Source organism: Zootoca vivipara, chromosome 2, assembly GCF_963506605.1.
Source record: "Zootoca vivipara chromosome 2, rZooViv1.1, whole genome shotgun sequence".
In the NCBI taxonomy this organism is placed as follows: Eukaryota; Metazoa; Chordata; class Lepidosauria; order Squamata; family Lacertidae; genus Zootoca; species Zootoca vivipara.
In genome coordinates this window covers 48,212,954-48,228,370 of record NC_083277.1, presented here as the reverse complement: position 1 = coordinate 48,228,370, position 15,417 = coordinate 48,212,954, and the positions used below count along the sequence as shown (strand labels likewise).

General features: G+C 41.2%; 1 protein-coding gene across 2 annotated transcripts in view; it reads right to left on the bottom strand.

Annotated features, from left to right (window-relative positions):
• Positions 1 to 4,320: 4,320 nt before the first annotated feature.
• TAMM41 (TAM41 mitochondrial translocator assembly and maintenance homolog) overlaps positions 4,321 to 15,417 on the bottom strand; it is a 33,890-nt gene continuing 22,793 nt past the window's right edge. The window contains exons 7-8 of one of the 2 annotated variants that reach the window (XM_035106222.2): positions 14,881 to 14,943; positions 4,321 to 5,326 (exon numbers count right to left, since the gene is read on the bottom strand). In XM_035106222.2, coding sequence (XP_034962113.1) covers positions 5,253 to 5,326; positions 14,881 to 14,943 — 137 coding nt within the window. In that variant the 3' untranslated portion in view covers positions 4,321 to 5,252. Of the gene's footprint in view, positions 5,327 to 7,346; positions 14,944 to 15,417 lie in introns of those variants that run through there. The other variant, XM_035106221.2, reaches the window with a different exon arrangement.

The window sequence follows — 15,417 nt, the reverse complement described above, 5'->3', positions numbered from 1 at the left end:
GAATTTAAAGAAATTCGAAGCAAGGGTGGTGATGATGTAGGGACACCTTGTAAAAGAAGAAATCCATGGAAGTTTGTGATAAATACTAACACCTCTAAATTGCATTTGCAGAACTGTGTGAATGTTCCTATAAATACATATTGAAAGAATTGGTAGGTGTATGTGTGCTGCCCTACCACCCACTAGCCACCCCACCAGAGTATTTGCATGTACCAACTTAAAAAGGAAGGAGGAAGTGTTGCTTTAAAAAAATCATTACCCAAAATGCAATTATAAAATACAGAAATAAATGTTCACAAAGAAGGTACACTTCAGCAAGAAGGGAAGAGAGAATGCACCAATGTTAGAGGGGGAAAGGAAGGCAGGGGGTTTCAGTGGTGCATGACAAACAACTTAATTCACCAAGAACACAGTTATTTGAGAATAGCCATATTTCCTTCATAAAATCTTTTGGGGGAAGGTACTCCACTTGTGGTGGTAGCGGCTCAGATTCAGAAACTTTGGAATGATACTGCTTGATATCTTAAATAAATTTCTGGGTGGTTTCTGACCCAGATATGGCACTGAAATTTCCTTGGTCACCCTCCCAGAGGAGCTATAAGGAGAGACAGACAGATGAAGTTCATCCTCATTAGATCTACTGAGTCTCTCCGTGGTCTTTGATACTTTATTACCTTCAGTTCACTTGCCTGGAAGGCACCATGTTAGGCATCCTATTCCTTCCTGATGCACATATGCCTGAACGTGGTGCTGGCACTAAAGCTTGACAACCTTGTGCTATGGTGTCCTACAGAGTTCCAGCTAAGGCCCATTCAACTTTCATTCAGATTAAAAAAACATGCCACGAATAACAAACAGGTGAGTTCATTTTTGTCATCTCAAAAATGACAAGGCGGCTCAATGTGTATGGGAAGTAGTATCCTGCTCATTATTGATGTGAGTTTGTACTTCCCCTTGAAGAGGTTTACAGTTTGGGGAACTGTTAGATCCAGGCCTTTCAACAGGTGTTCTGCGTGTTGCCTTTCATCAACTTATGCTCTCTGGGCTCTCTTAGAAAATGAAAGGCATGTTGTGGTAATATCCAGGTTAGACTTTAAAAATGCATTGTGCGTGGGACTACTACTAGAGACTGTTTGGAACACAGCAGCTAAAATTTTATGTGGAACACACTAGCCTGAAGATCTTCTACCTGTTTTAAAGTGCTTTCACTGGCTTCCACACACAATTCACATATTGGCTTTGATCATATATATTTATTACTAATATTTCTATCCCGCCATTTCTATACCTTGGGACCAAGGTATCTGAAGAACCTCCTTCTCCCACATAAACCTACCTGATCCTTTGGAAACTTTCCTCCTGATGCCCCCCTTCATGTGTTCAGTATCATCAGAGGATAGATAGATGTTCATGAAACTGGGCCTTATCAGTGGTGGCACCATATCTTTAGAACACCCTCCCCAGGCAGCTCTGTGAGGCTCCAATGTTACCATCTCTTGGCTTTGGATGTTTACATCAGTTTTTTAAATATTGTAGGGCCAGAAAAATTCGTTCCCAGTATCTTCTGGATCTTGGTTATCTGCTGATCAGACTGCATAAACTTTCTTTCCCACTTCACTGCCAAATCCCTAAGCAACTGACCTGAACTGCTATCAGGGAAGCTGCCAAGTTCCTGGAAGAGGTCAAGCAGAAATTCTCTCCTTCCTGATCATTAACCACTTAAGATTGAAATAACCCTTCGTTAGCACAGGGCACGGAAAACTTCTCAATAGCATGCAATTGCCCTTTCTTTTGAAATAAGTAAATGAATACAAAAATATATAGCTGACTTGCACAAGAGGACACAGGAAATTGCCTTATACCACTGGTGCAAGTCAGACCACGATGCATCAGTATGATCTACTTTGTATTTTGTGTAGTGTTTTATGACACTGCAACTTTAAATTGTTGCTAAGCCACCCTTAAGTACACACAGGCATTATAAGCTTGAAGCAGAAATTTCTATACGAATAAATGCATACTCTGACTGGCAGTGGCTCTCCACATTTTTATGCCGCAAATGTAACTTGCATGCATGAACTCTACCACTGAGGTGTCCCCCAAGCACAGCATTGGAACTAGGAGTGTGCACTGACCACATCATTTATTTTGGACCACAATCCAGGGTGTCAGGAAACCGCCTACCTTGATTCAAGGTACTTTTTAGATTTTCTGATTCATCTAGAGAGTTCGCGTGAGTCCATTTTGTTTCTCCCACCCCCAAAACAGTATCAGCTATAACTTATTTTCCTTTAGGCAGATGTGAATGAAAGCTGCAAAGGAACGGAGTGAAGGAAGCTTGCCAATTTACATGCAGTTAGATCCAGGGGCTTTTCTATGGGACAGTTTTAATGTTTTGTTTTTTAAGGAAACGTCTTAACTTTTAAATTCTGGGGTAGAATATATATCAGGTAATCTTACCAATTCTGAGGTCATGAATCCTGCCAAATTTCAGAAGCAAAGCTGCAAAGGTTTCTCCTCAAGGGCAGCTGTCAACAGTTTTAACATTTTGTGGGCAACTGGCCTGAAAATTGCAGACATGGGGGAGGCACCCCTGCATCTAAGAAACCTGTCAAATTTCAAACCAAAATTTCCAAGGGCTTTTGAAGCTAATTTTGGGGTGGGAAGAACTAAATGGGCTTGCTTTCCTAATAAGATCATTCCCATCGATTACAAGCTAGATCCCTCAGTCTTCCTCCTGACCCTGACATTTTCTTCAAGCTAGAAACATACATTTCAGTTCTGCAAAGTTGATTCCTGTTCCTATTAGCCCCACACAAAGTTTTCTCTATGGTAAAATCAGAGATCCCCCCCACACTTTTCACAGGTACTTGTCTGCAGAGTTTGATGTTTGGATCACCAAGGTGCCACAAAATGCTTCAGAGCTTTCCCTTTTTGACTTGTGCAGAATCACAGGGAATCCATTTTGCTTTGGGCATGCCCCAAAGCCGCCACCCCCCCCCCCAGGCACCCTGCTTCACTTTGGCATTTGCAGTCTTTTGACACACAAAGTGTTTCTCAAAAGACTGCAAATGGGATGAATAACGTCTAAATTCTATCTCTCACCTCACTTCAAACATGGGTCTTCCCCCTATATGTGGTATGCTGCACCTGCGGCTATTCCACGACAGAATTCATGCTATGTATGCTTCATTAGAATCAGTGGCACTTACATGAAAAGCACACACAGGATTGCAATCTTTGGCTTTCAGATGGCTTAGTAAAATAATCTAGAAAGCTCAAATATTGAAGAGTCTGCAAGAGCTCCTGAATTCTTAATTAAAGGCCACGGCTACTTTCTAGAGCTGCTCGGTACTACTCTGTATAAGTATCCATGCAGAGAGTGAGGTTGGCCCCCCAAATTGCTTCTTAGATGCCTTCAAGTTCAAAAAGTAACCAGGATTTTGCAAAAGAGCTTGCTGTGAGAAAAAGTGTCAACAGGGCATTTCCAGCATTAGAAACTTTCCCATGTAGTTCCTTACTATGTTAGCAATCTGTTCTACTTTAATAGTTTGGGAACACAATAATCCTGGAAGCTGGAAATGTAAAGCTCTCCATCACAAAAACCTCACTATATTTCAACAGGACTAAAATATGAGAAAGTTTTTCTAGAATTGATCAAGAATACTGTAAACCTCTGCCATTTCTCTGAGACAAAATATGCACATCAATAGGCTCATTTGACTATTTTTAAATGTAATATGACTTATTTTTGTACAGCTTTTCATTCTATTTAATGTCAGAATTTAAAGCCTTCGTGTGTGTTTTTCTACAATCAGTCATCAAGCTCTTGTGCCACCTGAGCTGCAAAACACATCCGTATACATTTACCTGCCTTGAGCCCATGAGAAAGAGTGAAAAAAAATCAAATTAAAATTACATTTTAACCTGAGCTCTTGTAAGCTTTCAAATCAAACATGAACTAATACATAACCATTTATCGTGTATAATCTTTAACAGAACTGTCCTTTTTATTTCCCTAGTTCCTCCTGACCGTGCCTTTAAATGCAACTACCATGTGAGCTGCAGCCCAAACACACCTTTTTGCATGGTAGCCATCTGTGAAAAGTTGTTTGGATGAGAAAGCAACTTTAATCAAATGGAGGGGTGGGTGAGTAGGAAGGGAAACAAATCTATACAGCCCCTCACAAAAAAAAGCCCAATACGTATTTTCACTTTGCCCTAAGAGAAATGAGTGGTAAGGTCAATGTTGTTATTTGAACCCCCTTTCTTTTGTTGTCTTCATTTATGCCCCCAGTAATTAAAATTCACAAGTGGTGGTGGTGGTAGAGAAACAGTCTATTACCAGTCAGAAAACTGTTCCCTGATTTTAACCACAGGCAGACATTAAAAGCACTAGCGGTGCAGCAGGACTCTTAAATTATATACCTAAACACCCACACATTATTGGACCCAGAAGCTCAACTATAACCCGACCTTGTTTTGAAATATGACCTGCTCACCGATATTTGGCTGTGAATTATACTGCTGTCAACTATGCCTTAAAAACAAATGGCTGACCTTTTGCAAAGTTACTTGGCATGTAACTCTACACAGAAAGAGGGCCAAGAGGAAAATAATTCAGTACCATTCAATGGTTCTTAAGCTGTGTGGTTAGACCTTTAAGAGTTCTTGGTGAAGTTAAAAGATGCAAGAGTACGAGCTGCTCTTGCAGAAGGGTGGTTAGCACAAACTGCATGCTCAAAGGACATGCACACACTCTCTCTATATATTTGTAAAATAATAAACTTTTGTAGGAGTTCATTAACAGTATCCATGAAGGGGGCACAGGGCCATGTGCCTCTCCAACCTTCCTATCCTGAGCATCAAGATCTGATGAGGGAGATTGAAAGCAGATTCAGCTGAGTAGTCTTACGGTCCTCCACACGACTGGGAACCCTGATCACACAGGGCTCCTGTTTTTAAGGATTGTAGCATAACACAGCACACATGGAAACAGTCACTCTGGAAAGGTAGAAAAAAGTTCTAACAGACACAAGGAAGGAAGGAAACCCACTTCTTGAAGAAACCAAAACTGGTGATCTCCTGTGTTTATCGTCTGCGCAACACTGTTGGTGTATAAATAGCACAAACATGTTTCTGCATATTCTTAATTTTCCAAGGCAAGGTGATGCAACAGGTCAAATGGGAATAACCTTCAGCCACAAAGAGGATCAGCTGATTTTTTTTCAAAAAGTCCAGCCCTCTGGGTGTCATGTCTTCCTCAGCCATCCTTTTGACATTTTGTACATCTTCTTCATGCTGTAAGTCACAGATTTTTTTATTCCTTTAAAAGAAAGAAAAGAATGAATGAATTGCAGTGGGCTCCTTACATGGGGAGACATTGCTTCTCCCTGGCTATGACAGAGTGCAAGAGTTCTCAAGGGCCGAGGAGATATGCTAACATGGCTCAAGTTATCGGAGGGCTCATCTGCTCTTAAATTTTGGCTGCTGTTTTAAATCACAGTTTATTGGCTTTATCATTTTCTTGCATTAGTTATGTTAGTAAATATGTCAGTGTATTTTTAATTTGTCAGCCCCCTTAAACAGAAAGGCGCAGCAGAATAACTTCACAATGCTTATCCCCCCCCTTAAATACTGTTCATGATTGCTCCCCATTAACCGTTTTAAGAATGTGTTGACTGTTTTATAATACTTTACTTCGTTTGTAAATTTTGGGCTTGTTTCCTGCCCTGGCCTCCTTCAGGAAGAAGGTCAGGATATAGATTAAATAAATAAATAAATAGCAATAACTACCGGTAATAGACTGTTGAACAACAAATAAAACACTAACTAACTAACTAACTAACTAACTAACTAACTAACTAACTAACAAATTAACTAATTTTAAAAGTAGGAAAAGGAAGCCAGACATTTAGAACAGCTTCAGTAACTAGTGTTTTATACTTTGTTACCTGGTGAAGCATCCCACAACTTTATGGCCAGTTCTTAAATCAAGAGAATTTGACAATACAGTATACACCACCTAATTAATCTATTTTAACTAGTCCCCAATGCGTTTTTGAAGACTCTCATTACTAAATCCTACTCTTTAAATGTCTCAAGACTTGAGACTCCACAGAAGTAGGTGTGTTTGTTGTAATCTTTCTGCAAAGATGACCATCTTCAAGATTTCAGTCAGCAGCCTGCTGGTGCTGTGTAACTAAATACCACACATGCAAGTGCTTCCTTCAAGCTCTGCCATTTGTCACTTTGAAAACTTCCTGGTATTTTCACTCAGAGAAAAATGGAACCACCCCCAGGCTTTTTCAGGCTAGATCTGTTGCCTGATATAGCACCCTTTGCTTTCTATTTCTCACTCCCATATAGCTTGGAAAAACAGCTGCCACGTCTCAGGGTTGACACCTGCACCTTACAATATATGCTACATGCAAAGCACTGCAGGATGTTCCGTTCACTCAGAATGAAGCAGACCAATATCTATCAAAAATCTGTCACTCAGACAAGAAACAGCCATAAGCAATCAACATGGCAGGCAAACCCGATTGCCTACATGGAAACATCTCTATGTAACTATGAGAATACAACCACAGGTTATTTGCACTTAGCACTGCTCATGCTTCCTTTGAAAAATCTGAGCTCAGAACTTGACCATCCCACTCATTTTAGATTTGCATGCCCCAGATGGCCACAACACTTAATGTGCTTCACCCTCAAGGAGATACACAATGATATGCTTCAAGATTTGTCACCAGAAGCAGAAAGGGAGGAAGTCAACTCTGAATTTCTTAACTTTAGTAAGACATTGTGTTCCTGAGAATTCATGAGCAATTTGTCATTAATAAGGATGGATCAAGACAGGCAGCTGAATCTGTCCCCAGCTAGGCTACTATTTTTACAATATGTTTTAAGAACCTTAAGACCAAATTCTTGTGAGTTTTTCTTCTACTTAGCCAATAGTATTTTCTGATTGCACCTTTGAAAAAGGGTATAATGAAAAAGGCTAGGAAGTCGTATTCCTGTTGTTGTATAACACAACAGTCATTAGAGTTCACGTTAACAGATAATGGGGTAGTATCTAATGAGCGTCACCCCACCTATTGGAGGGATCCAGCAGCAGAATGGGGAGGGAGACCATTTTTGTCTACCCCTCCTACTTGCACCTGCTCCCATGTGCTCTGGAGAAGTAAAGGGACACACATTGGTTAACACCCAATATGACAGGTAGGTAGCCATGTTGGTCTGACGTAGTCAAAACAAAATTAAAAAAATCCTCCCAGTAGCACCTTAGAGACCAACTAAGTTTGTCATAGGTATGAGCTTTCGTGTGCATGGTATCTGAAGCAGTGTGCATGCACATGAAAGCTCATACCTATGACAAACTTAGTTGGTCTCTAAGGTGCTACTGGAAGGATTTTTTTTATTTTTTTGACCCAATATGACAAGCTTTGTAGAATAAATATTTGGCTATATTGTTAGTAACAATACTGCACTGTTGTTCTGCTGTAATTGAAGAGGTGGTGCTGTTGGAGACCATGCTTAAATCCTACTGTTCTAATAGCGAATTCATTCTCTGTGGATCTTTATGGAAACAAGATGCTAACACCCACCAATAAGAAGCAAGCTTAGGAGAACCAGAATGTTTGCAAAAGTACCGAAAATATTTAAGGCAAAAAACCTCAGAGGAACCCCAAAACTACCCAATGAGGACTTGAACATACTGAGTGGGTATGGGAGACTGATAGAAAAGGAGGGGGAAGTGAAGGCATGTCCTAGAAGAGGGCAGGTGCCACTTAAGCCAGCTGGTAGTCTTAGACTCAGCAGTGGAGCATGCCAATTGGGTGCCTGGGGTGGCACCCAGGGGTGGGGCCAGTCACCTGCAGGGGTGGGGCGAGTCGGGACAGGGCCTCCAGAGCCTGCCTGCCTCCTCCCACCCAGCCGCTCTACAGCTGGGGGGGGGGAGGCAGCGGGCGAACCATTTGGGCAGTGCAGAGCCTGTGTGCGCCAAAGCCACCGCATCTCTCCCAGGAGAGACGCATGGCTCGGGCATGCTGTAAGCCCCGCGGTGAGTGCCGCCCGGCATTTTGACACTCCCCTCAGTGGTGACACCCTGGGTGGCCCACCTCCACCCCACCCCCCTTGCTCCGTCGCTGCTTAGACTGCCAGCATCTACCCCAAGCTACTGGAATTTTCTGGTCTTTAACTATCAGTCTACATGGGGAGGGTGTTTTTCCTATGCAGCAGTCTGAATGTAGCCTAGCATTGTTCAAAGCTTCAAAATCTGAATACTCAGGAATACCTAGAAGAGATATCAGTTGGAATTAAATAGCAACGCATGCCTTGGCAGAAAACTAAGCACCGCTAGATCATTACTGCAAATATAACAAAACATGGCTTTATTTTATACAAGGTTGCCAAATGCAATAACTGTGTGTAACACCCACACACGTAAGAAGCAACTAAATATAAAACCTTTTCAAAGCTTCTAAAAGTTCTAAAAGATCATAAGGCCAAGAGGAAAAATAAATCAATGGATGGTGCCACTTCTAATAGAAACCAGACCAGAAGTCTTGCCACAGATTTTAGAAAACACACAGGCCCCTTTTCTTGAAAAGCTAAATAGGGCATCTGACAATAAACAAAAATATAGGGCTCAAACTAGTTTAAAACCACGCTGGCAGAAAAAGATGAAGGGAAATATTACAGTTGTTTAAAAAGTCCTTGTTTTGCTCCCTGCCAAATAATGTTTGCAAGCAGAGCACGGCAGCTACATAATGAGTGCCATCGAGGATCCAACTGCCTACCATATGGCCTGTAGATATTTCAGGGCTTAACAAGGGCTATTTTACCTGTGTTTCAGCATGTGATAAACTGTTTATAAAAATGCAGGCATCATATTGAAACAAGTAACTGTTGAGATTGCTGAATGTGAGTTGAGCAACAGCAAATGTTGACAACATATAGCAAGTCCTCCCTAGATAACAACCCTATGACTGCCAGGGAAGCAGAGAGAAGGAAAAGGGGGACATAAAAGGAAAATGCAAGTTGCTAATGCAACAACGTCTGGCTTTTGAATTCTGCCTCAAGCCTGCCATTAAAATTTGAATAAAATCTGCGTGGGAAAGAGGAAAAAGGGCGTAGGAGATGGGTGGATAATACACCAATGATAAATAATACTCATACAAGTCTGTGCTAGTTCAAAGATTCATTAGGAGAATTACAGTTGTAACAGGAGAAGGATGGTTAAGTGGTTAAACCGGTATCTTTGTATACAGCTGAATATATGAAAAACACCCACACACAGCAACCCAACTTAATTGTGTTTATGTTCTTAAGACATCTGCTGCACTGCGATCATCCATGCATTTCTGTGGGGAAGCCACAAACTTATCTATTAGTAAATTAGTATGTGTTAAGAGCTGAAAGTCAAGGCATGCTGGAATTCCCACCAATTAAACAGTTCTAAAACAGATGGTCAATGTGCCAGGATGCAGGTGTTAGCAACTGGCCTCTAGTGGCAAACATCTCAAGTATTTATGAACCCTCAACTCTGCTGGCGTGAGGCCCTCACATAGCACACTTTAACTCTCCAGAAGCCTGAAACAAAAGTTTCATGATCTGCAGATTATGCAAAGGAGAAGAGAAGGAAGCCCAGTAGCTCCTTTGTTGCTTCACAGCTAAGTCAACAGGAGTAACAAAGTTAACTTCCCTGGGTGAGCATCCTACACAATTCATGAACAGCACTAGCATGTGGGATAACTGGATGGGGTGTGGGTGGGCAGGCAAGAGTCTTGTACAGAGATAAAAATCCAGAACTGAACATACTGCAAGCCCATGACAAGGAGCCCATCATTGCAGGTATAATGTGTAATTCGGCCTTGAGATTTCTTTTCTTTTCTTTTTCTTTTTGTAATATCTCAGATGATAGGGTAGAATTTATTTATTTTATTAGATTTATATAGCACTCTTCATCAAAAGATCTCAGGGTACGAGAATAGAGGCTTCCGGTTCAGCGCCAGCGCCGATCGGCGGGGTCTCGTCTCGTCTCCGAGACGGCCCGTCCCTGCTAGGAGTGGGGAGGGCAGCGAGAGCGACGCTGCGCCCCTTAGAACCCCAGGAAGGGCGTCCCGGGGGCAAATTTTGCTCGGCAGAGCCCCAATCCGGACTCCCCAACTCTCCGGCTAGCTCTAATAAGAGCTCCGGAGCGAGGAGGGTAGAAGTCGCGGGGGCCATTTTGAGCGGCAACGTTATCCTGGCGGGGAGAAGCTTCAAGCCGAAGGCGGAGAGCGCTGGATTCTTCTGAAAATAAAACGATTGGAAATAAGACTGTAAGTAACCTCACGATTTGGATTATAAAACAATTTGGATCTGGGAAAGAGGGGAGAAAAGAGGAAGCCACCCCCCCCCACGGCAACAAAAGAGACAGTAAATAGAAACCCGAAGCCGTAAATAGAAGATTTCAATTTAAAAGGATCCCTCAAAGGCATCAAAGAGAATCTCCCCTAAATGCAGGGTAAAAGGGGAGAGAGACTGTGGTCGTGAGTGCCCTGCAGTAAGAGGTAAAGACTAAGAAAAACCTTTCTTTTCCTCGGGAGCCGGCAGCCCAGACAACCCAGTGAGTTGATCAGGATTTATAAGTCAAACTTTATTTCAATTTTTACTTCTGGACTTTGTGGAAATTTTTTTGGTTTAAATGCTTGTGAAATGTGAGTTCGAACTTTATTTTTAATAAGACTTGAAGAATGCAGCCAGCTTGTTAAAATGGAGTCGAGAAAATAAACTGTGATCATATTCCACCCCATGTGACAAGTTTTGACCTTGGCAGGATTGAACTATGTCAACAAAAAGGTATTCGCCTGAGTTCCAGCGGACTGTTTTGACCTTAATGTGGGAAGCAAGAATAGAACTATGTCAAGAGGAGACACAACGGCAAGAGTTACAGCAACAATTTCAGATGGTGATGGCAGAATATGATTTCTTAGAAGATGAAGCTTGTGAAACTGAAGAAGACGAATGTGAGAATGACAATGATGGTGACTGCGATTTGGAAGGAAAAGATGAAGATGAGGACTGTGATAATTTAACACAAAATGAAGCCCACCACGAAAAAAATGATGACTTTACTCTACAAAAAGTTGGATGGAGTGCCTTTCCTTCGAGGGGGGCACGATTGGTATTACTGGAATTTCAGAATGCCCACAGGGAAGAAGGGAAAAATATGCAGAGAAGAGAAGAAACTCAGGGGTCTTGTATGGAGGCCTGGATGGCAAAAGGTTGTAAACAGGGGGTGGGGTGAAGGGAAAGTGAAGTTGTGATTATAAGGATGGATTAACAGGATTATAATTGGTCTGCTGACTATGGAATTTGCTGGATTGGGGGGGTGGAACCGGTAATCGGGGATGTAAGGTTAAATTGGGAATAGTTATAGTTTTAAAAGTGAATTGATTTTGGAAAAATGTGAAAATATGGAGGCTTATAGAGGGGGTAAAAATTAGGCACGGGAAGAAAAAATGGGAGTTTGATTTTTTCAGTGATTTGGACATTAGGTGAAAATGATAATAATCAATTTATAAGTAATATAAGGTATAAAGGTGTATTTTTATAAAATAAGAAACTGTTGAAGATGATAAAAAAGGGATGAAAACCGGGGAAGGGGGGAGGGTGGGGAAGCCCACAAAATATGGTTTAATAATTATGAATGAAAGAAAGATTTCTTCTGTTTTGTATTGTCTTTTTCTCTTTTTTGTTATTTTTTTCTTCTCTTTTTTCTCTTTTTTCTATTTTTACTCTTTTTTTTTGGTATGATAATAGATGGTTGGATGGATGACCTCCTGCGTACTGCCCTGGTTTACTGGAGCTCCCTGGTGGCAGGGGGGGGCTTTGGGGACAGGGGAGGGGGAGGAGGACAGAAATCCAAGCATAAAATGGACCATCTCTGACTGTTCACTTACATGGGATACTTCTGTGGCAGGGGAGGACCCATGGAGGGGGGTGGGAAGGAGGTGGAAAAGGTGTCTATGTATGTACCGTTTTTTGTAATTTGTAAAATTAATAAAAATTATGTTTTAAAGACAAAGCAGAATAGAAACACACAGTAACCACATTTCATAACCTTATATTAGGTTTTGTGTACAGGTTATATTAGGACAAGTGGTATTTATCAATAATGTACTTTGAAATGCAGCAGTGCAAGCCATTATTTAATGAAACGTTTGTTGTTGTTGTTTAGTCGTTTAGTCGTGTCCGACTCTTTGTGACCCCATGGACCATAGCACGCCAGGCACTCCTGTCTTGCACTGCCTCCCGCAGTTTGGTCAAACTCATGTTTTGAAATGTTTAATACTGTACAACACAATTCATGTGCTATTGTACTTCTGTCATTTTTAACAGAAAAATGTTGTCATTTAAAATGTCTCCTGAAACAGGAAAAAAAAAAAGATCTCAGGGTACTTCACAGGATAAAAGATTATAGAATGTGTGAGAAAAGAATTAGTATCAACTGGACTTTCTAGTTGAGGAAGTGATCCTGTTGGGGATCGCTTCTCTATAGAACAGCAAGATGCATAGAGCCATCGACATAATCACTTCAAAGGGTCTTGTCCAACATTTTGGAGGTTGCACTGCTTCCTGCTATTCCAAAGAGTTATGACTGATGTAGTGGACTGGACAAAATCTGGAGTGTAAGTATTCTTCTTTGGTGATCACTGGTAGCTGAGTAAGATTGTCTTCCATGAACATGGTCTTAACACTGAGTCTGTAAGTGACTGTGGAGGCAAATTCTAGATCCACACGTCCTTCCACAGTGAGGTCATAGGTTTCTGGGAGGGAGTTGATCATGGTGAGGGTTTGCCAAATGTGTCTTCCTCTTAGCTTGTTTCTCCCTTTCGTCCTCAGTTTGAGCGTCTTCAAAGTCCATGACACCTTTGGTAAAGGCTGTACTCCAATTGGAGCGCTCGCAGGCCAGTGTTTCCCAGTTGTTGGTGTTTATACTACATTTTTTTAGATTTGTCTTGAGGGAGCATTTAAACCTCTTTTGTTGACCACCAGCATTACGCTTTCCACTTTAAAGTTCGGAATAGAGTAGTTGCTTTGGAAGATGATAATCAGGCATCTGAGCAGCATGACCAGTCCAACGAAGTTAAGGTTGAAAAATCATTGCTTTAACACTGGTGATCTTTGCTTCTTCCAGTACACTGGCATTAGTTCGGCTGTCTTCCCAGGTGATGTGTACAATTTTTTAGAGACACTGTTAGTGGAATCTTTAGAGGAGTTGGAGATGGCGTTTATAAGTGGTTCATGTTTCACAAGCATACATTAAGTTTGGTAGTACAATAAGCTTTGTAAACAAGCATTTTTGTTTCCCTGTGAATGTCCTATTCCTCAAACACACTATACTTCAATCAAGAGAAAGTTGCACTTGCAGAGCTCAGGCGATGCTGGATTTCAGCATCAATGTCAGCCCTTGTGGAAAGATAACTGCCCAGGTAGGAGATGAGATCAACACCTTCCAACATTACACCATTGCGTTGGATTTGTGGCGCTGCAAAGGGGTTGTTTTGTGCTTGTTGGTGCAGCACTTTGGTTTTTTGGGATGTTGAGTGATAGGCCAAGCTTTTTGTAAGCTTCTGTGAAGATATTTAGGATGGTTTGGAGGATTTATAGTGTTGAAGGCCTTAGTCAGGTCAATAAACTCAATAAATACAGGGGTTGGTTTTGCTTTCTACATTTCAATTGAAGCTGTCAAGCAGTGAAAATCATGTCCACTGTCCCCCTAGAAGGTCAAAAACCATTTTAGGATTCAGGAAGGGTATAGTTAGGAGATTGTTTGCTAAGAACCTTGCAATAATTTTGCCGGCTGCAGCTAATAAAGAGATGCCTGAATAGTTTCCACAATCCGTACTATCACCATTTTTAAAAAGGTTGATAATTTTGGCATCCCTAAAGTCTGCTGGGATCTTCTCTCGCTCCCAGATTTTTTGGGCTGTTTTTACTTACACTCCAGACAAAAACTGGAATGTAAGTAGTAGAAATCTCGCTGTCAAGTCAACTGAACATTGTGTTCTGGATGATGGGGAACAGGGGCTTTTCTCTGTGTGTAGGCTATGTTCAACACCCAATGCATGTGAATAACACATGAAGAAGGGTGAATATCATTGGAAGCAACTACTTAAGCAAGGCCCAGGTCACTTTTTACATTAGGAGGAATGTTTGTCATGTTGACACCAGTGTGCCCATTCACCATCTGCCCACAACTGTTTGGAGACATAAATCGCTTGGGTGTCAATGCAGCCAAGACACCTGCCATTATATTGCGTAAATTGGCTCTATTTTGCACTTGATAGGAGGTCTGGAAAAGTGGCTTTTTAAAGTGAAACAATACAGCACAAAAACAGATCAAAACAGGCTTCCAAACCAATCAAAAATCAGGTCTGTGAATTTTAATATTGTCATAATCCTGTCAGCTCATTTAGATAGTTTGTTTTAACTATGCAATGCCGAGTTTAGTGAGTCAGTAACTCAAGACAGCCAACATTTCAACAAGTAACTGCAGAAATATTTCTCAGAAGCCCAAGAGCACATAGCACAGATCTGTTAGCAGAGACAGCAATAGGATGGTCACCAAAGTGATTAGAATGGCTGCTCTCAATAGCAGACAAGAACTTCCCATGCGGAGTGCTCTGTACACAGCAGATGCTGAGCATCTCCTGAACCCAACTGAAGTGCTGGTTCTTAAGGCACTTGAACCAACAAGCTCTCTCATTTCCAACCCTTAGATATGCAAGATCATTTTTATTAATTTCTGGAATAGAATTAGCCTTGCATATATATCTTCCTCAAGGATATGGTCCATCAGGAAAACCCAGCACCACATGCTCTTACCAGCTGTTAGGGTGGTTTTAGCACTCTGAATTAGGCTGGACGATCTCACAATTCCTGAAATGCCTGGAGAGAGAGGGAGCGAAAGAAAGAAAGAAAGAAAGGATAAACAAAAACAGATGTTATCCACGATACTCTTTTTTTTTAAGGTGGTGGTGGGGTTACAAGTCAAATATTTTTCTAGTAACACAGTAAACCCAGCATGACAGTATTACTTGCCAATTACCCCAACAAAAGCTGTTTATTTTGCTTTTATCAAGTAGATTCAAAAGCTCATTGAAATTATTTCATGCTATTTAACACATACATTTACATTTAAAAAAACTTTTGAAGGCCATTTCACTACAGAGAGAAAAACTTGGATTTTTCAATCAAATATATATCCAATAATAAGTTGCAGCCAATCACAGTTCTTTGATTATTCTCATGCAGCTACTAGGTAATTGTTATCAATGAGTATTGCTGGTATGAGGCACATCTTCACAAACACACATTTGTTGGATTCACCATAAAGTATGAAGAGGCCCCAAGTGCTGTTCA